At 31.8% G+C, this 23,452-nt stretch overlaps 1 protein-coding gene across 3 annotated transcripts; it reads right to left on the bottom strand.

Moving 5' to 3' along the window:
• Positions 1-1,473: 1,473 nt before the first annotated feature.
• LOC139513327 (uncharacterized) lies at positions 1,474-5,706 on the bottom strand. Of its 3 annotated transcripts, none has more exons than XM_071301719.1 (3): positions 5,553-5,706; positions 4,293-4,390; positions 1,474-3,125 (listed from the first exon to the last, which is right to left on the bottom strand). In XM_071301719.1, exons 2-3 carry the CDS (start codon positions 4,375-4,377, stop codon positions 1,639-1,641), a joined length of 1,572 nt encoding a protein of 523 aa, XP_071157820.1. In that variant the 5' UTR covers positions 4,378-4,390; positions 5,553-5,706; the 3' UTR covers positions 1,474-1,638. The 3 variants fall into 3 exon arrangements, with proteins under 3 accessions (XP_071157820.1, XP_071157821.1, XP_071157819.1); XM_071301720.1 differs by lacking the exon at positions 5,553-5,706 and adding an exon at positions 4,781-5,057; XM_071301718.1 differs by lacking the exon at positions 5,553-5,706 and adding an exon at positions 4,671-5,056.
• Positions 5,707-23,452: the final 17,746 nt, after the last annotated feature.

Here is a 23,452-nt window from a genome sequence, read left to right on the forward strand (position 1 = left end):
AAAACAATCGCCATTTCCAACAAATAAAGGAGATGAAAAGCTTCTTCCGAATAATTCTGCTGTAGATGAATATCCATGATTACAACGCGATGACGTACTCTTCCGACGAATAAAAATACCACGCAGTTTTGACAGACTCGTTTGCCTTAAATGTATCATGTCATAGTAATACGATATAACTTCTTGTGTCAATGTCAGAGGTGCTGGAATCACAACTGTTTTTCGTACAGGAAAGTTTTGTATATTCCGTGAAGTAGAACTTTGTATATTTCGTGGATGAAAGTTTCGTAAATTCCGTGAAATCAAACTTTGTGAATTTCGTGCATGAAATTTTTGTAAATTCCGTGTAGAAGAACTTTGTAAATTTCGTGCAGGAAAGTTTTGTAAATTCCGAGTAGAAGAACTTTGTAAATTTCGTGCAGGAAAATTTTGTAAATTCCGAGTAGAAGAACGTTGTAAATTTCGTGGATGAAAGTTTTGTAAATTCCGTGTAGTAGAACTTTGTAAATTTCTTGGATGAAAGTTTTGTAAATTCTGTGTAGTAGAACTTTGTAAATTTCGCGGATGAAAGTTTTGTAAATTTCGTGGAGTAGCAAATTGTAACTCTGAATGAGATAATCCTTTAGGAACCTCTTCATTGATGCTGCGAACATATTTGAAACTTAAGAACTGACCCTCTCCTGAAAGAATATTGAAGATTTAAATTGTGAGAATTTTGACGAAACTATCCTTTCCTATTGTAAAACATGATAATTTATATCATGCCATACACAAGTTTACAAAAGAACTGTACGCCATATCGAAAACAAAATATCGGCCCAGTTTAAAAGGAATCAAGAATATTAACATTTTAAATTAAGTCAGTATACAAAAAGGTATATGATTGTTGATTGTTAAGAAATGTAGATTGAATGGGAATTTGCTTATTTAAAAAAATCATTTCCCTCACTGTAGAAAAAAGTAAAAATAAAAACAAAATAATTTGAAAAAAGATACAAGAAACAAAATGAAACAAAAACACAATAAAAAAACGAAACAAAGTTTTTATTTAACTATTATTATAGTGAAATTATATTTCTCCATTTCGCTGTTTAAGTATTTGGAGAAAAAAACATATTTTTATGCTTTGTCTGTTTATTTGTTTATTTCCTTCAACTGGCTTTCCACTTCTATGTACAGAGTTTGTTCATTAATCGTCAAAACAATTTCTTGTTCAAACATTTTTTTGTGTAAATTAAAGAAACCAATATGAGAAACGAAGAAAGAAAAAACTGTAGAAAACAATTCGCAGTTTCAGAATCTAATGCATTCTCGGTAATATTTTCAACAGTGTACACCAACATGTTGTTATTGGTAAAACAAATCTAAACATTGGAAACTCAACCAATGACGTAACAATAAGATTACCAATAGTCCTTTTATTTAATTCTGAAAAGGCGAATTGTAATCAGTCAAATGTAATAATGAAAAAAACACAGACAAAATTGTGTATTAATAAATAGAATACGCAGGCAAAATGGTGTGTTTATTTGACTGTAATACTGTGAAACCCTTGTTATGTATATCGAAATCACACCACTTAACAATGATAATGCAAAGTAATAGTTTGAATTTTTTCTTTTCCACTGAAAACGCTTGTTATGGTTTCAGTACAACTGACAAAAGTGTTGGGTCAGTTAACACTCGGTCTAGTTGCCCAGTTTGAGCTAAAGTTTCAATAAATTTCCCATTTGCAGTAGTATTACTATATTGTAAAATTTGCTCTAAAACTTTAGGTACAAGAAGAAGGTCCTGTATTAAGTCTACTCTCGATAAAGTTACGAGAACGTCTATTTGTGGTTGCAGTACAGCATTAGTTAGAATGAGAGTCATTAAGTGCGGACTAGCTATTAAATGATTAATATCGCCCGAATGTGATAGAGCAACGATAAGTTGTATCCGATTTCCATTTGTAACGTACTCTAAAACTTGATTAAATATTGGTGGTGATTCAATAAGATCTTGAAGCATATCACCTAATCCTAAAGTAACAATAGCGTCTTTTTGAAATTCAGTCAGCACTGTATCTGTAATCATTTTGAAAGCAACAGGATAATCAACGAATTCTTCCAATAAATCTGTTGTGGATAGTTTCTGTATAAATTCCGCAATTACAGGATTTCTACTTGCGTTGAGTGCTTGTTCCATTACCTCCGGTGATTCAGCAACCTCCGAAATCCAACTGGTTGTCATTAAGGTCTCTAGTGTCAATATTTGACTTGGTGTACCTTCAGCTCTTAGAACGATGACAAAACTGGCAGGTTGCTCAATTAAAATTTTCAAGTTATTATGACTTGCAAGACTACCAATCATATCTAACTGGCCTTTGGTTGTGATGTTAAACATATGTTTTGTAACCTTTGGAAATTGATGTAATAAATCTAACTGCCCAAACGATTCTAGTATTTGTTCAATTTCTTCCCTAGTTGGAGCAGTTTCATTCGACTTTTGCGGAGGTTCGTCTACTGGAAGATTTGAAATAGGTACTCCATTTGATATAGCCGTAAAGGGGTCTTTTCCTACAAATAACATAGGAGACGAAAATCTTCTTCCAAATAATTCTGCTGTAGATGAACTTCCATTTTGTTTACCAGGCAATGACGCACTCTTCTGACGTATAAAAATACCAAGCAGTTTTGACTGATGTGTTTGCTGCGGGTAAATCAGGTCTTTGTAATATGATTTTACTTCTTTTGTGTATGTCGGATTCGCTGGAAACACAAACATTTTTCGTGCATTTCCATGATTTCGAGCATTTCCATGATTTCGAGCATTTCCATGATTTCGTGCATTTCCATGATTTCGTGCATTGCCATGATTATTCCGTGCATTTCCATAATTTCGAGCATGTCCATGATTTCGTGTATTTCCATGATTTCGAGCAGGAAAGTTTCTTCGTGGATTCATTGTAGTAGAACTTTGTAAATTTCGTGGAGTAGAAGGAGTTGTAGAGATTTGAAAATTTCGTGGATTAGAGTTTTGTAAATTTCGTGGAGTAGATTTTTGTAACCTTGAATGAGATAATCCTTTATGAACTTCGTCATTGATTCTGCGCACGTATTTGAAACTTAAGTACTGACCCGGTCCTGAAAGAATATTGAAGATTTAAAGTGTGTGCATATTTACCGAACTGACTGTTTCCATTTAAAAAAAAAGTATACTGTCCCTCTATCCTTACAATACTTTACAAAATAAATGCACTTCATGGTTAACCATGAAAAATCGGTCCATTAAACAAACAATCGAATAGGTTTATATCGTATAAACAAGCCGTTAGGTTTCCCAATTTTCAATTTATTGCTTTCATATATTTCATGCAAGGGCCTTTTACGGTTTAGGTTGTCCCTATCATTGAAGACGTACGGTTGGCTATAATTGCTTACATCCATTTTAAAACTTTGGTGGATAGTTGTCTCATTGGCAATAATGCTACAACTCGTAATTTTTGTATAACATAGTTATTCAGTAAACGAAAATGTATATGTGTGTTAACTGTTTAGAAATTTACCTACGCTATACATTTATATGACTGGACTGGGTTTTTAAAATCATTTACCACAAAGTAAACAAAAACATAGACAAAAACAATACAAAAAGACAAAACAACAAACCTAAAACTAAAAACCAAAACGTTAAATCAAAAAAAGATGCCAAAAAAATGAAAAAACATAAAACCACGCAATGAACCCACTCACCCCCCCCTTTTTTTCCCCCAAGAATATTGTTAACTACCTTTTTGTAGTCTACTTTAACTGATAAAGTCCCCTCTCTCAAAATAAATAAATTCGTGTAAAGTAATTAGTTCATTTAAGGAAATGCATATTTTTGTAATTAATTTGTATCCGAATGCATGATAAATAAAGGCAACAGTAGTATACCACTGTTCAAAATTCATAAATCGATAGAGAAAAAAACAAATCCGGGTTACAAAAATTTGAAAATCAATGAAAACCTAACCATTGGAGAAATATATTTCTAGTTATGCCGAAATTGTGTAAGCTTGGCGAAGGACAAATTTTTACAATTTTTTTGCACGAAATTTTGCATACAGTGAGATCAAATGACCTTTTTCTATAAAAAAAAACACAGTAGAAATAATTATAGCAAATGTAATATGGTAATGCATATACGGCAGAATCAGTTTACACAATAAAACACATAAAAATGATTACAAGGAGATGATTAATTTCCTTGTCAGTAAACCCTTATCAATTATTAGCTACACGATAACAAATGAATTTAGATTAACTTACCACTTAATTTTCCAAACGTAACGCACTCATTTCGGATATCAAAGCTCACAAGTATCACAAAGATGGCAAGACATGGATGTAACATTTCTGTCTCTTAGCTGAAAAAAAACCCAAATAGACATTAGAGCGGAATGAAACAAATAAAAAATGCAAAACGTTTAGTCTCTGTATGAGTGTGTGTACATATCTATTTTAAGTTTGATCTTTTGACCTAACTATATAATGATTTTGTCAACTGAAATGCAGACACATCAAATTTCTTGCTATGAATTTAAAACGTCTTGTTGTTTAACTTACTGGATACACTTAGCGATTACAAAACAAAGTATGACTATAGACATGCTGTATGTAGTACAAATTATAAAAATGGACTGTTACCTTGATTATATCCTTGCGTTTCCAAATTTCCAGTCCTTGATATTTATCAACATTAAAGAATTATCACTACTATTATATTAATATTATTCCTTATATACGTAATTTCTTACAAAGTAGCTCTCTCCAATCAGATCAATAACTGGATATTTCAATTTTTAATCTTATCTCGGCATGAAACACAGTAACTTTTGGAGCATAAACATTCGAAATTGCACGTTTTGTAACGGAATGAGTCGAATAAAGACAAGTGTGACGAAATTCCGGACTTCCTGATAGTCAACTTAGTATAGACCAGTCATAGTTACTTGACATTCTATCCAACAAGTGATGTGGTGGTTAAATACAACATGCATATTAACATAGGTAATACATGTTCAAATTATTTAATCATAAATGTTTATATTAATTTAAATCCAAAACATATACTTAATCAAAGATGTAAACAATATGTTTTTCTAGGAGTAATTAGAGACCACACGCGCATTATATATATATATATCTATGATTTATTGCAAATACGTTTGATGACTTTATTCGTCAGCTTCGACTTAACGAAAGCTTACTAGCTCACAACCGAGATATTCATGAAATCAAGTACAACACGTTGATATATGTTGTTTTATTCCGAGGATTTTACTTCTAACCAAACTCAATGAGGTATGATGAATATATTTACATACATGTGCATAGAAGCAAAACCCAATTTACCACATAAATAACATACAAATAATTAAAATATGGTGCAAAAAAAATTAATCAAAACAATCATATAAGCATATTGTTTGTATGCAAATCTATCTATTATAACAGTAATACTATGCAAGTTCTTTGAAATAAAAATGTTAAGCTATAACACTAGAGCTAATAGAAACTTTAACTTACTTAAGTTCAAACTTATATCTAGTCCAACAAATGTCAATTGAAAATAAACAAACAATCTTTTTAAATTATAATCTTTCAGGTCATTTCCTAAATGTATAAAAACGGCTGACGTATACCTAGGTGTGTTGAGATCGGTTATTTACCACGAAATGAAACCTCATTTTGCATATCATTAAAATTTTCACTATTTTTTTTAATTAATGATGAATAATCTATCAATTTTTGACTATTAAACAGTGCTGATTTATAGGATGAAAATATATTTCTTGTTCTTAACAGTGAAGATAGTTAATTTGATATATGAAGGTGACATGTGATAGACATATGAGGTCTCATCTATTAAAATTTAAAAAAAAATTATGACTAAAACGTAAAATGTTCTTCATTCTGTCATAGGGACACATATTCCATTTGTTTGATAATATGATATGTTAAGCGTCATTTTTCATTTGGTATTGAATTTTCGATTATGATACCAAGCTGGAGGATTATAAAAGTAGATGATGTGTTTGACACTTGTTTTCATGTTCATTGGTTTTTATGCGCAGTAGTTTGTTTGAATATGCCGAAGAGCATTGTTTTAACTCCTTATTCCGGTAATTGTAGCTTCAACTTACACCAAAGTTAGCAACATAAAGTGGGACAATTTATTGGATTTTTTACAATAAGGTCAAATCACCTGATGTTATTTATTTGTGGTATCCTCTGCCTCGTAGTGATGCTATTGTTTGCCCTCAGAGACATAATCGGCTCCGTAGCTATGATATTGTTAGTTCAGTGTGGTAAATGGCTTAAATGACTCAGTGGTCATGTTATTATCACCTCCTTGTGGCATCATCTACTCAGTAGTGATATTATTGTTTGCTCTTTGCGGCAGCATATGATAAGCTGTCATATTATTATCAGCTCTCCCTGGCATAATCTGTTAGGTATTCATGTTACTGTTACATTTCTGTTACATCATCGGCTCTTTTAAAAAAAAAGTTTTTACACCATCCAGTGTCTTCGCTAGAGAGGCAATTTCAAAAACACATCTATTAACGGTTGATAATCATAAACAAACCTTAACTACTGATTATAATGCAAGGATCTAATATAAACTAGTTAGAAAAGACTAAGTATAATACGATATCTCTACACATGAACAGTTTAGTCAGATTTATTATTCACATAATTTTTAATATATGACTGCAAACATAAACAAAGTGAACAGCGGACACATTTAACCGCAACTAGAGGAAATCAAAGGATCAATACAATGGAGGAAATGAAATAATAGCAAAGTTTATAAATCGTCTCATTTGTCATTTAGTTTGGTAAGAAGACTTTCCTGTCAACTTCGTATACTTTGTATCAACTTTTAGATAAAGTAAAACAGAAACCTAAGTATTTGTACGCAGAGTGTCTTAATGGATATAAGAATACTACATGCATGGATGTTGATGATGATGATGAGATGGTTCACAAGTGAACAGTCTACAAGAAGACTGAACAGATGATTATGACTACCTGCAACATAATCTTTGGTCTCACTCGTTAATGTCACTTTTTTAGCTGAAGAGCATTTTTTGTTTGACTTGGCTTGGGTTTGACCCCACAACCTCCCGCACTCGAAGCTAACACGCTTCCACGAAACCACCGAAGCAGTATATGTTATCCGTGAGGCCACGTTATCACAGGATTCATAAACATTGTTCAAGTCCACGAGGTTTTACATTTTTTAAATAGTCGATACATTAGATACAGACGAGAGAAAGGCCATAAAGAATCAATGAATTATTTTTGAAAATATATTTGTCTATTTTCGGAGCCCTTTATAGCTTGCTGTTCGGTGTGAGTCAATGCTTCCTGTTGAAGACTATACTTTGACCTATAATGGTTTACTTTAATAAATTGTGACTTGAATGGAGAGTTGTCTCATTGGCACTCATACCACATCTTCTTATATCTACTTGTTAACTAATGTATTAAACTTAACAAAAGTTACATAATCACCTTTCTATTGTAAACTTATTCTCCCTAGACGTCTTTTGGGTTTTTGCGACGTTTGAGATGTTGGTTAATTGCCGTACATCTATGTTCAAGTTTGTTTTCATATAATTTCCTGACGATATACTACATAAGCCAAGCATGTATGTGTATCACTCTTTTAAATGGCAACTGTGGTTTTAATTGATGAAATTGTTTCCTTACTGCAGGTGTTCTGATTTAAATTTTAACAAATATAAATATTAAAAACATTAGAGTCACCAATAGGGATAAAACACACGACATATACTTCATTCATGCAAAGATATGTAAACCATTTTATACATAAGTGTTTCATGCATCAAACATCATCGCAAACGGAATATGTAGAGTGCACACGGAAAATAAGTACTGTCGTTTGCCTACCAGATGCCTCCCAATCGCTGCCGATCAGAAGCATTCCACAAATACAGCTAAAAAAAACATGTTGTCTGATGCTTGGTCCGTTGCTGTGTGTGTTGCGTTTTAGTGTTGTGTCGTTGTTCTCCTCTGGTGTTTGAGCGTTTCCCTCAGTTTTGGTTTGTTACCCCGATTTTGTTTTTTGTCCATAGATTTATGAGTTTTGAACAGCGGTATACTACTGTTGCCTTTATTTAACATACTTACTACTAAATGTACCTATTTGAAAGACCAAAACATAAAAAGGAGAAAAAATAAATGAGACTAAAAGTAGATCGAAACCCGAAAGTAGATACAAATAAATCTGACATTAGGTATACTAATGGACACTAGAAGAGGATCGAAAGATACCATATATAGGAACAGTCACACTCATTGATTGAAAATAAAGTGACAACGCCATAGCTAAAAATAGAAAGACAAACAAACAAAGATAGTACAAAAGACACCTCATAGAAAACTAAAGACTAAACTGTGGGTGATCTCAGGTGCTCCAGAAGTGTAAGCAGATCTTGTTCCACATGTGGCACCTGTCGTGTTGATTATGATAATACAAAACCGGTAAATAGTCTTATTCGGTAGGTCACATTCGTGAAAAGGGAAGGGTATTGTAGTTACGACATAAGGAACATATCCGATATCATCTGCGAAACAGTTATTCCATTACGGTCAACCAACTCATGATGGCGTCCGTAAAATTTACGAAGGGAAGATTTCAACTTCACCATTCGGAATTCTTTGATTCATAGCTTCTTTGTAAGCAACAATCATCTATCAAGGAAATAATGATAATAATTACCAGCCCAGGAATATCGTTTCAATTGGGAGATATTTCCTTTGTATTCAGCTGCGGTTGGAATGCTGCTACATAGAAATGGAAAGTTTACAATTTGGAAGCTGAAATCACCTCTTTTGTCGTAAATTTTTGTGTCAACTGACCAATTTCTAGATGTAAGTCAAGATATGACACAGTCTTAACTGTATCTGTAATATCCTTTATCTCTAGTTCGATTGGATAGATTCGTTTAACCTAGTTACCAAATTTTGTATTATTTAGTGACAGAACTCTTAATATGTAATACAGTAATATTAAGTTATGTAGAATATATCTGAAGATGAACACACAATCTACATCGATAGTTGAGTGTTGATATCATACATGCATATGCAAACTTAAGATACGTCAGGTCGACAGGCATTGTGCCAACTCAATGTCTAATAAATTTTCTTTAATGAAATCACTTTTTATTACACATAGCGTAATCTATCATTATCTATCAATTAAATATTGTAATTTTCCAAGCTTTTACAAATAGAAAATTGAGATTTTTGGTGAATACTACTAGTATACATTCTACTAACCGATAATAAATCAATGGACGAGATCATTAATCCTGCTTACAGACAACCAAACCTTGCTAAAGATTTGTATCACAACATTTCTTGTTGTACTGACACCAAAGTATGAATAAATGCATCATAGATATCAGGATTAAAAATTGTAAAGCCAGACGTGCCTTTTGTGTATCATTAGTGATAACTGAATCTAAAAAGTTGAATACTCAATATAGTACGAATGTAAAGAATATTGAGGACTGCAAAATACAAAATTTTGCCAAATACAGCTAGTGTAAATAAAGGAAACAGTAGTATACCGGTGTTCGAAAGTCCTAAATCTCGATTGAGAGAAAAAAAAATCCGGAAACCAAATCCGAAAAACATATATAAATTTGTTTTTATTAACATAAACAGTTTTTGTCGTGTATATTAATTATTGCTAATTTTTTAACACCATTCCGTTATATATATATATAAATGCGAAAGAACTGTTTCGTGTAGTATGTAGATAAACTCATCATAGATACCAGGGCTAAATTTTGTATATACGCCAGACGCGCGTTTCGTCTACAAAAGAATAATCAGTGACGCTCGAATCCAAAAAAGTTTAAAAGGGCCAAATAAAGTACGAAGTTGAAGAGCAATGACATATAGCAGACTCTTTTAGGTCATTTTTTAGTAGCAATAAACAAAAAAACTATGCCAATTGGAATGCTTTGATACTATATCTACTCTTGAATTTTTACTAGATAACATTTTTGTTCGCTTTGGAGATTCCGTATATCGTCAGGTTATCGGAATTCCAATGGGGACTAACTGTGCACCTCACCTAAGTACATCCTTAAATGGCTCATTTGAAAAAAATGATTCTAAAAATACCAAAAAATGATATTTGTTTAAATATTTTGAATTATACAATAAATTACCAACTTTTTTTTATATTATTTAACAGTCTAACCTTTAAATTGCAAATCTGTCTCAAAATTGGCAGATTTAGGCAAATAACTAGACCGATTTTAACTGTGATTGTACAATCCAATATGGCGGTATACCATGTATCTACCTTAATTGTTTTTGGCTTTTAACTAGCTGACAGTAACTGCGAGTACTCTGAAATTGTACTTTCTTGTTCATTTGGCTTGTTGATACTATTTCAAATGCTTTTTGTCATCTAAAATTTACTTGTTCTGGGTTAGATATCCGTCTTTATGTCAGCTTTGATAACCGTTTGATAGTACTATAAACTTTCTCTTCTTCGTACTATGAACGACAAAATTATTAATTTTGTATAAAAAATATTTCCATTCTCCATTTAAATTGTAAAGCGGTATACTACGGTTGCTTTTATTTAATCAACCCTGATTTTGTATTTACATTGTATCATAGACCAAATTTATTCGTTCAGTGTATGTTCACTATTATTACTAATAATATATCTTTTGATTGAGTTAATCCTATTTAATTGATATTTTATAGCATGTCTTTCTATGTTGTGATGTTACACTATTGTTTCAGATAAGGGTGAATGTTGGTAAATATTAATCCGCTGCATTTGTTTGCACCTGTCCTAAGTCAGAAATCTGATGTTCAGTAGTTGTTGTTTGTTGATGTGGTTCATAAGTGTTTCTCCTTTCTCGGTTCTTATATAAATTAGACTGTTGCTTTTCCAAGGAATGCTTTTACACTAGTCATTTTGGGGGCCTTCATAGCTTGATGCCAAGGCTCCGTGTTGAAGGCCATTCTTTGACCTATAATGGTTTCCTTTTATAAATTGTGACTTGGATGAAGAGTTGTCTCATTGGCACCCATACTAAATCTTCTTATATCTATTATCGACATCTATTGACCAAAAATGCAATGGTATGCTACCAACATCTATTGAACAAATAACTTCTCAATTTGTACCTTATCCTTTACTAATTACATGAAATATTTCAAATGTAAACACTATTTACTAAATACATAAAGTCATCATGTACATTGTCTAAAATTATCTATGCATGGTTCAAATGTTCTTTTATATGAATATACATATATGATATGTGCCTAATACATGGTCAGACTTTAAAATACCTTTTTTTGATAAATAATTAAATAAGCATATGAAGAGTCTTAATAAATTATAATAAATTAGGATATTGGCCATAAACCATGTCTGAAATACATGTTTATAAGTCAAACATGATAGTTACCAAATACATGCATACATGCATGTATGTTAAAGTTATGAAGAAGTATACGATTGTTTTTATCTGATGGAACAAAAGGTGAATATATTTATTCATTGGCTTTCAAATTAATTCAGATTAGCAAAATTAAAAACTGATAATTGGAAGTTGATATTACATTACATGTATAAATACGCATGCAAATATAAAAATGGATAACACAAGTACATGTGCATATATAATGTGTACATCAAACTGATGTCTACTATAATAAAAGATCTCAAATACAGTCGTAACGTCAGCTGACAGCTATATACATGTAAATTGGTTATCATGCATTTCCTACTTGCCGTTTTAACTATGCAATTATGCAAGTTTTTTAATATCGATTCAAATACTTCTTCTTTATAATATGTTTGTTTTTAATTATTGAATTCAAAATGTCAGAATACCTCTTGACGAGAAAATTCTAAAAAAAAACACAAAAATGCTGAACTCCGATGACAAGTTTGAGCAGTGCGTGGGTGTAGCAGATTTGTCTTTGGTTGTTGTATGTTCCCCCATTTCTGTTAATTATTTTGTTGAATAAATTAAGCTGTCACATCTACTGTATTCCTCTATGCAGTTTGTTCGTAATATGGTTTTGGTATTCTAGCCCTTTCTTTAGTTTTCCTGCTTCATTGACTTTGACACATGAGTTCTGGTGTACTTGTACTTATTCATAAGTGCAAATCGTGTCATCTGTTTATGATTTGTACCATGAAAGAATGCTTGGATAGGAAGAATTGTCTCTATTCTTAACTTCATTTATTTTAATGAGACACCCGTGCGTGCATATTTGAAATGGTATATATGTCAACCGCAACTTGAGTATATAATCATTCTAAGTCTTGATTGCCATGAAAACACATTTTTACAATGAATACTTTCTAGCGATGACATATTTCAACACAGGCATTAGCTCTTTATTACAAACTTGTCCATCTTGTTTTTTCTTTTGCTATACTTCTTTCTAAATTGTTGATTTAAATGTTAGCACTTGGTCTGAGTATTTTTAGAGAGATTTGAAATCGGCTCATGAAAACATTATCTTAATTAAGCACATGAATTTTAGATACGATCTAGGTAAACTTCATCCTTCATATAAAGATATTTTAAAAGTTTAGCAAATCAACACTATAATTGTATCTTTGAATATTGTTTTTGTCGGTATAAATAATGATTTAGTATTCAATTAATTAGAACTTTATTAGATAGCATTGTTATTTAAATATATACATTCACAGAACTACAATATCTCGATAAATATATTTTGGCATTGCACAAGGGCATACTATTCGCTGACTTTTAAAACAGTCTTTACGCAATATCCATTGGATGTTGAATGTGTACTGAATAATGTTTTAAATGAAAGTTAAGATACTAGATTTTCTTTCATTAAGTCGATATTTGCTTTGATCTCGCTTTCTGTTTTTGCGAGTTCCTTTGATCTGTACCTTGTGACTATTGTTTTCTTTTTTCTTTTTTTGTTGTGGTTGCTTCGTATCGATCTAATGAGTTGAGACCTGCTTTCAAACTGATTTTGATAGTTTGTTCTTATGTTGCATTGCTACACCACTGTACTAGATTTATGGAAGGGTTTTACGCCAAACACAATGTTTAACCCGCCACATTCTGCATAAGTGTGTGACAAGTTAGGAACTTGTGATATAGTGGTTATTCTTTTTTAGCGTATCTCATATTTCCTGTTCGTTTATTATTTTGTACATAAATCAAGCCGCTAGTTTTCTCGTTTGATTAGTTTTCTATTTTTATTTCGGGAACTTGTTAGAAATATTATGCCGTATTGATATTTGACGAAACGCGCGTCTGGCGTACTTAATTATAATCCCGGTACCTTTGATAACTATATTCGCCTTGTTTGCGACCGTTTTCCGATTTATAGTTGTTTTTTAAATGCTTTGGTGCTGTGGTGAAAAGTTATCTAATTTGCAATAATTGAGCATCCTTTTATTCTCCTCTTTCGCACTTTATTTTCTTTTGCATCATGGCTAGTGAAAGAATATGACTCTGTCCAAATGCCAAAAAAACCCAGAAAGGATAAAGAAATGAAACATTTGTTTTAGATGTTTGGAGTGAACCAAGTAACATGTATATCATATGACCAAATGATCAGTAAAATATCTCTTTACGCGGAATCGACCCTTCCATAACCTACGATGGGTTGTAACATAATTTATGATATGTGAATACTTGTGCCGGGCACTTTGCAATATATATTACAATATGTTATGAAATTTAACGAGTTTGGTATACAAAATATAAAAACAGTAAAAGCTACGAATGTCACAATGAGCAATTCATGTAAATGTTTAGAAAGTCACTAATATTTTCCAATTAAAGTTTATATCTACGTGTTGTTATCTTTTGATTATATAGATGTCCGTTACTCTAGTCAATACAAACTAGCGCTGGCGTTATGTACACTGTTGCAGTGACGTCAGTCCGTTTATTAAACATGCACTTGTTACATGGATTCAATTTGAAATAGATAGCACAAATAGTCACAAAATTCGTGATTCTCAGTCAAGTTTTTTCAATTGTGTTGCTTGTTCGCATAAATTTATTAACAAGTTCAATAGTTTACTCATAAAATAATGTGTACGTATGGCATGGGTTTAAAACATAACTTCTGAACTTTTTTATTTTCATTTGTCGTCACTGAGATTCTGATTACCTTCTTGAATATAACATTAAGAGAATATGGTGTGATTGTTAATGAGCTAACTCCCAAACAACAGACCAAATAACATTGATAAATTGATAACTATATAGGTCATCGTATGGCCTTCAACATTAAAGACTGTAATTAATAACTGACATTAAGAACACTACGTAACAAATTGCTTGAAATTACAATTATTAATTTATATATAATAATCAAATCAGATTTTATATTACGGTTTTTCCCTATTTCTTTATTACAGAAAATAGTTGAAACATTGTAACAATCGACCTATTCCTCATTTGAGTGTGGGTACGTAGATTGAGTCATGTTCAGATTATCTCATCCAATGATTTATGGAATGCATCATAGTAAAGATGCCTTTATTAGTATTAGATGAGAACGGCTATATTTCATTTGTTATACAATATAATCACAACCCCGTCATTCTTACCCCGTGTTTTACCATTTTAAGTTAAAAGCCTTTAATCTTTGTTAGGTCTTTACAACGACTATGTCATTGGCACTATTGGTTAACAATTCGTCTGGTATCACCAGTTCAGAAGTCCCCAAATGTCTATGGACATTGAATATCATTGACGTATTCATTTTCTGTAAATTTATTGTGTTAAGTTTCGGAATTTCAGTTTTTTTATGCTCATTACATCTTCCCCTTTGAACCTTTCCACTGTTTTGATTGCAACGTTATTATTGAATCTTGTGTAGACGAAACGAGTGTCTGACACACCAAATTATATTTTATGATTTGATCCATAAACGTCATAGGATAAAGAGATATGTTCACATGGTTCGGTACTTGGATATATGTGGCTCAAATCAATTCTGATGAAGGTAAACTGAAAAAGCTCTTCAGACTGAAAAGCAATTGAAGTGTATTGGCATAATAAATCACAAAAAGGGTAAAAAAGAGGCAAAAGGAATATTCAAACTCATAATTCGAAAAAAAGCTGATTATGTCATGACAAAAAAAGGACAATAACTAAAAGACAAACAACAGTTCACAAAACATAAAATAGAAAACAAAAAGCAAAATTTCTAGATCACATTTGATGAATAGAGGATAGAATTTTTGGAGGTATGATTTGAACTTTGAACTCTTTGATCAATAGTTTTATTTGTAAACAGCAATCCTCTATCATGGAACTCAGTTTTTATAAAATGTTAGATATATACTACATATGAAGGCGCTGGTGGATTGCTGCTATATAAGATTGTTTACAGTTTGGAAGATCCAATCATCTCTTGTGTTCATAACCGACCCTTATTTTCAGCAGTAAGTCAAAATATAAGGCTTCCTTAACTGCATTTAGTTTCATATTACAGAATTAAAAAGATAAAGGAAGGGTAAAAGAGAAGCAAAAACACCAAAAGAAAATTCAAACTCATCACTCGAAAAAAAAAAAACAGACAATGTCATGACAAAATGCGACCCTCATTGTCAATTTTAAGATACAAGTTAATGTATTAGGCTTATTTAAATGTATTTGGTATACCATCTATTTTATTTACTGGAAATTTGCTGAAAGCTAATAACAACTAGAACTGAAATAAATCTCGTTCTTCCATATTGAGTTATCAAACAGTATACAACGCGCGGCAAAGGATAAAAAAAACAGTCTGAGAAACGTCTAGTTTTCGTTGTATATAGATATATAAGAATATGTGGTACGAGTGCCGGTGAGAAAACTCTTCATCCAAGTCAAAATTTGTAAATGTAAACCATTATAGGTCAAAGTACGGTCTTCAACACGGAGCCTTGGCTCAAACCGAACAGAAAGCCATAAAGGGCCACAAACAATGACTAGTGTAAAACCATTTAAAGTCTAATCTATTTTAAAAAAAAGGTATACTTGCACATATATCTATATGCAATGGAAGTTTTTGAAAAGTGGCCCGAACATTGTGACCATCGAAATTTTGCAATAATAATACAAGTAAGGACCCCAAGATTTTAATAAAACAGCCAGTGTAGGACTCGCACGAACGCCAGATTTAGTTAAAGAGTCGATATTTGGAAGCGTCTTTTTAATTATTGGTCACTCATGTTTAGAAAGAAAGGGGAGAAATCCAAACAATTATCGACCAATCACAGACGTTGTTGCAAATTTGACCTTCAGACGTCAAAGAATTTCCCATTATGCAATTATTGCATATAAAAAAAAACTATTATATCAATTGAATAAAAAAATATTGCATGCAAATGAATTTTTATACCAATTGAATAAAAATATTGCATTTGAATGAAAAATTATACCATTTGAATGAAAAATTATTATACCATTTGAATGAAAAATTATACCATTTGAATAAAAAATATACCATTTAAATGAAAAATTATACCATTTAAATAAAAAATATTGCATCTAAATGCCTGAAAAAATATACCATTTAAATGAAAAAATATTGCATTTAAATGAAAAAATATTGCATTTAAATGAAGAAATATACCAATAAAATATAAAATATTGCATTTAAATGAAAAATATTGAATTTTTGCAACCAATACCATGCCATGGTTATGTTTCCTTGCGGTCTTTGATAGTAGTATATATTTTAATGACAACCCAACAGATTTGTCAAAAAGGTATTATTAAAAAAACTGGTCGATTGATAAATGAAAAATATATAATTAATTTACATTTGTTTTTTGTAAACCTAAAAAAATAAACAATTGACATAATTATATAAGTAATTGTAAATAGTTGAGAAAAACCACATTGTGTAGGCAGTTATTTGAATTTGAAATTAACCGATACTGTCAAATTTGTTGTATAATACATTTTGACAAGAATATTTTGATGAATTACTAATTATAATATAAATGAATAAAATGCTAAACAAGAAACGCAATTTCCTGAGGAATTGCCATAATCATTCTTAACGTCTTTTTAGAGTTTGTCAAAACTCAAGGCAGGGTCACTACGCCGCCAATTCGAAAAAGGCCAATTTACAACACAACATTTTTTTTAAAATGTAAACAAAAACAATTTTCGTAACACTAACCACAATGATAATGAAAGTCTCATTGATAAAAATTATTGTACAAGCTACGTAACCTAATAAAGTCAAAAAAGTATGTTATTATGTTTTTTGACAATAACTGTCCTCACTAAGAAACTTTCTAAAAAATATAACAGGCTCTACGCGGTACAGCTGGTGCTTGTTATTTAAAATAAAGTCTTACAAAATATTGGTAATGTAAAGGTGATACCTGATATAATGCTACCAGTATGAACGTAACTCGACCTATGACGTTGTTTCTTTTGTTTTTTGTATGTTTTTTGTTGTGCATTTACTGATTTTTGTCATGGATGGGAACCCCATATTCTTTGTTTTTCTATTGAATGATTTATGGCTCCTGGATAAGACAAAATGCGACTTTATTTGAACGTTTTAAATATAATACTAGAACAATATAATAAGAAATATCTTAAATTTGATGTATATAAAAAAAAAGCGGAAAGTTAATCATGAAATTCTCTAATTAAAATGTGTTATTATTGATATTTCTACTATGCATAATATATGACTGAGACAGCTTGTAATATAATACATTATGACAAGAATATTTTGATGATTGACTGATCGTTATTGAAATGAACAAAAAGCTAAAGAAGAAACGCAATTTCTTGAGGTAATGCCATACTCATTGTTAACGTCTTAATTGAATTCGTCAAAAATAAAGGTGGGTCACTACGCCGTCAATTCGAAACAAGCCTATTTACAACGCAAAGTAAAAATTTAAGTATTTACAAAAAACATTTGTTTTATTACTTATCACAAGGCCGAATCGCACATGGATTTAAATTAAATGTTATGCTTCATGACCAAATAAATCCAAGAAGCCGATACGTTCTCATTTTTATTGACATTAAGTGTTTTCGTCTTTTAAAACAAAAAAACTATAAGGGGGCTTCGCAGTATCCATACTTTATGTTTTTGATCATAAAGGTTTTTTTTGGAATTTTGGTAATATGAAGTTCATTCTTGCAATGATGCTCTGACGAGGTACTAGGCTTACAATTTAATACGCCAGACACGCGTTTCGTCTACATAAGACTCATCAGTGACAGCTCAAATAGTTAAAAGTAAAACAAAGTTTAAGAGCATTGAAGACCCAAAATTCCAAAATGTTGTGCCAAATATACGTCTTAGGTAATCTATGCATGGGATAAGAAAATCCTTAGTATTTCGTAAAAAAATCATACTTTTGTAATTTATAAAAATTACCATATAATTGATATTCATGTCAACAACGAAGTGCTGACTTCTGGGCCGGTATAAACCTTTTTCATCTGATTTTTATAGATTGTTTTTATGTTGTACTGTTACACCACTGTGTAGGTTGGCGGGGTTTTAGCGTTTTTTTAATGGTTGTAACCCCGTTACCATATATATGTGCTTGCCCCAGGTCAGGAGCCTGTTATTCATTCGTTTGTTTCTGTGTAACATATTTGTTTTTCATCATCATTTTTTATGCATAAATCAGGTCGTTTGTTTTCTGGTTTAAATTGTTTAACATTTGTCATTTCGAGGCATTTAAAACTGACTACAAAGTATGTGGTATGAGCCTTGCTTATGGTTGAAAGTCGTACGGTGACCTATAGTTGTCAATTTATGTGTCAAATAGTCTTTTGTTTAGAGTTGTCTTATTGGCAAACGTACTAGTACCAGATCTTCTTATTGCTATATTTACAGTATCAACTACAACTAGACCAATGACGTCTAAATGCATTGCCACTGGGAAAGACATAATGAGATGGTATTTGAAAGTTTTAAATATAGTGCTAGAACTATAAAGTAAAAATTGTATTTCGATAAATAGGAGTAGACGTGGTATGAGTGCCAATGACACAACTCTCCATCCAAGTCACAATTTATAAAATTAACCCATTATAGGGCAAATTACGGTTTTCACACGAAACAGCAAGCTATAAAGGGCTCAAAAAGTGTAAATCCATTCAAACGAGAAAAAAAAACCCGATCTAATCTATATAAAAGAACGAGAAACACTTATGACAGATGACAAATGACAACTACTGAACATCAGGTTCCCGATTGAGCGACACGTGCAAAGAAATGCAGCGGGTTTAAACAATTTGATAGGTACCAATACATGCATATATAAAAAAGTGGGAAGATTGTTTTACGCTTGAAAATGTTTTTATTGATATTTAATTTTTCAACAATTCAATATGCGACAGAAGTAACGATTTGCGGCGCTTCATTAAAGCTACGGGTGGATGTCTGTTGCATCGTGCTCTCTGTGTATATAGCGTAGTATGCAATGAACGTTTTGCGCGTTCGAATATTTATTTCTCCTGGTGGCCTGTTAGTTCCCGAAGGTGTGATTATGTCAGTGCTTTGGGACAAGACTAGGAAATACTTTCAAATATCTCACCGCATATACACGTATATCTAAAAACATAGACATATATAAAATGTAAGACAGGGAGATTGATTCTCAAGGAAGCTATTAAACCAAGAGTTCCAAATGGTGAAGTTGATATCATCCCTTCGTAAATTTTACGGAGTTGGTTGACCGTTATGGAATAACCGTTTCACAAATGATATCGGATATGTACGTCGTAACTACTATCCTCTTCCCTTTCATGAATGTGACCAACCGAATTAGACTTTTTACCGGATTTGTTATAACATGAGCAACACGACGGGTGCCACATGTGGAGTAGGATCTGCTTACCCTTCCGGAGCAGCTTATATAACCCCTAGTTTTTGGTGGGGTTCGTGTTGCTTATTAATTAGTTTTCTATGTTGTGTCATGTGTACTATTTTTTGTCTGTTTGTCTTTTTCATTTTCAGCCATGGCGTTGTCAGTTTATTTTCGTGTTAAAATTGTAACACGATGATGACTGCTGTACCAATATTTTGACTATTTTATTTATTATGTCTGTTTAGTTCGCGCTTCATTGCAAATATAACGGAATTTGATGAGACTGTCGTACAAAGTGCGAGGTTTAGCGCTATAAAACCAGATTTAATCAATCATTTTCTACATTTAAAAAATGACTGTACCAAGTCAGGAATGTGACAGTTGTTTTCCATTCGTTTTTTATGTGTTTTGTCATTCGATTTTACCATGTGATTAGGGACTTTCCAATTTAATTTTAAGTCCAGTATTTTTATGATTTTACTTTTTTCGAACGAAACTCCGATATGAATTAAGGGAATGCGAGAGGAATGCCATAAACTATTGATATAATCCAGATGTAATAAACATATCCGATATCATCTGTGAAACGGTTATTCCATAACGGTTCACCAACTCGTGACGGCGTCCGTAAAATTTAAGAAGGGATGATTTCAACTTCATCATTTGGAACTCTTGGTTTAATAGCTCCCTTGTGAGCAGCAACCCTCTATCAAGAAAATCATGATAGAAAATACAAGCACGTGAATATCGTATCAATTGGGATATGTACTACCTCTGAGTGAAAAAAACAAACAAAACAGAAGCATTGTCTAACATTTTTCAGATAAATACTTCAAACGATTTTGTCATGTAAAGAAAGACAATTCATTTCTAAAATTAACATTTTATAAGGTACATTACAAATATGGTAAATACTATTCAGTATTAAATAGGAATGACATTGTATTATATCCATACAGACTTAAACAAAGTACGTAGCGCATCGATGGCGGATTCCGTTGATCTCCATTTGTATAGGGTTACATATGAGAAATGTCCTTTGGTCTTTGTAAAATGGATCCGATGATTAATAGATTGTTGGTGTTCAGTGCAACACTCAGCATACTTAAATATACCACAGCGACCAGTTTTTATTTGTGTTGATAGCACAGCTACCAGAAAATCCCGAATCCTAGTCAATAAAGACTGGAGTCAAACACACCTTGCCAAGGGGTTTATAATCACAACGTTAGTTTTGTTGGTTCTTGCGGCACAAAGGATACTATAAGTTTGAGGCATGCTAGTAAAAACTGATGATGAAAGACTTAGACTAGTCTGTCACCATGGTCCCTGGATAAAAAAAAACCGTCTTTGCCAGTATTTATCGACGCAACGTTTGAGGAGCAATACAAAATCTCATACTTTGGATTTATCTATTTTCGTGGGTACCAATTTCTGAAGATTGACGAAACTTTTCATTTTTGTATGGATATTTGATTTTGTGGTTTTGTATACATTCATATATAAAATTTGTAATTTGATGGACATTGGAATTCGTGATAACCATGTAACAAAGAAAATTGGTATCCAACATATAATAATGAATCTTACGGAAGCCCTGGAGTGCCATGCAAAAAACAAATTCAACTTGTGCGCACAAGTTACCAACTTGCGCGCACAAGTTACTATCTTGCGCGCACAAGTTACTATCTTGTGAGCACAAGTTAGACAACTTGTGCGCATAAGTTGCACGTATTCTTATAGACATGAGACTACTTTATGGAACGCCGTAGCTGCCGAATACAAACATATGTTTATATACATGAATGCACATACTTTTCAATGTCTGCACATGTTTTTTTCTATGTATACACATACTTTGCATATATTTGAACATAGTTTACTTTATTTGCACTTACTTTTATATATATATATGCACATACTTTTCCTACATATGCACATCGTTTACCTTATATGCACATACTTTTCTATATATCTATTTAAACATAGTTAACCTCATATGCATATACTTTTTTTTTTCTATATACGTATGCACATACTTATTCTACATATGAATGTACAAATGTAGTTCTGCATGTGAATACTTTTCTCAGTATATATGAACATAGTTTTTCAACGTGAGAATTACAATTCATATTATGCTTTTCTGTTGTTTTTTTTTCAAACTGAACTAAGCCTAAGGGTTCCAATATCATAAAAAGAATATTAATTAAGAATTTCTTAATGATGTATGTTGTTCAATTAAGCAACTTTTGAAATCATTTTCATATGAATGCAATACTATTTTGGCATGTATGATGGTATGGCGCTGTTGTTTTCATCTATAGTCACTTGTTTTAATGCCATAACTTTGTATTTTGTATGAGTCGTTTGTATTACATTTTAAGACAAGGATGATTACCATTAATGGCGTGTTGAATTCAGTTGTTTTTGTCCCAACAATTCAGTGATAACGGGTCACAAGTTATATTAATGCATTTAGTTTGGTTTCCGCACTCTGTCGTTAATTTGCCTTATCCAAAATTATTGAAATTCACACACAATGTTAATAATCACACAAAGTTAGGCCAAGTTAGAATTTGGGCAGTAATTTTTTGGATAATTATGCCCATTTATAACTTGGAAAATTGAAAATTTGCAAAATTCGTGTTTTCAGACTTTTTTTTTTGATACAGGTTTTATGTTTTATTAGTAAAAACAGTAGTAAGAGCCGAACGCACTTTGTCGGTGTGGGAATAATCTATAAACAGTGAATGTAAAATGTCATAGAGTGAGACAAAGGTATTACTGTCCAGCGATGGCGAAAACTATTTCTATAGAGCTTTATATTCGGTACAAATGTATTAAGATAGAATACCTGGATGCTTCATACTTTGTTTGTAATAGCCTTATGTTTCGAAGTTTCCGTCTGTCATATGTTCTTTGGACTTGACCAATATAAATGGTACAGCTACTGGTTGAACAAAATTATAGTTTTTTTGTCATGTGAATTTCTCCCTTTTTATGAGTGATCAATGTTAAAATTAAGTTATTATGTACTTTTCTCAGATGTAATAACGCAGTAGGTCAACTATATGTGGCACATTTTCATGATTCATAATTCTTTGGTCAATGTTAATTTTTTTCTATTAAGAGTGTATAAGAATGGCCCACTGAATTTCTTGATGTCTTTAAAAAGATGCCTATTATCAAAATGTTAATCACAATCCAAATGTAGATATGTCAAACGTATTTAAAGGGGCCATACTTGCTCGAACTATCCAGGGTTTTACATTTGCAGTAATATCAAGCTGGGCCCTTGGGCCATTTTATCAATTTGATAAGTAATTTTATATTATATCTTAAAGAGACAAAAATATTGATAGAATCATGTATTCAATTTTAAGTTGTAAGCTTTTGAAAATTGGGGGTCGGATGGGAGTAATGTATCTCTCTGGAATTTTTCTCTTTGTATACGAAAGTAATTATATATTATATATATGTAAAGTCTCTGAATGATTGTATAATAAAAACTATAACACAAATTCCCATACGTTTCGGCCATTGC

Source organism: Mytilus edulis, chromosome 2 (genome assembly GCF_963676685.1).
Source record: "Mytilus edulis chromosome 2, xbMytEdul2.2, whole genome shotgun sequence".
Classification (NCBI taxonomy): Eukaryota; Metazoa; Mollusca; class Bivalvia; order Mytilida; family Mytilidae; genus Mytilus; species Mytilus edulis.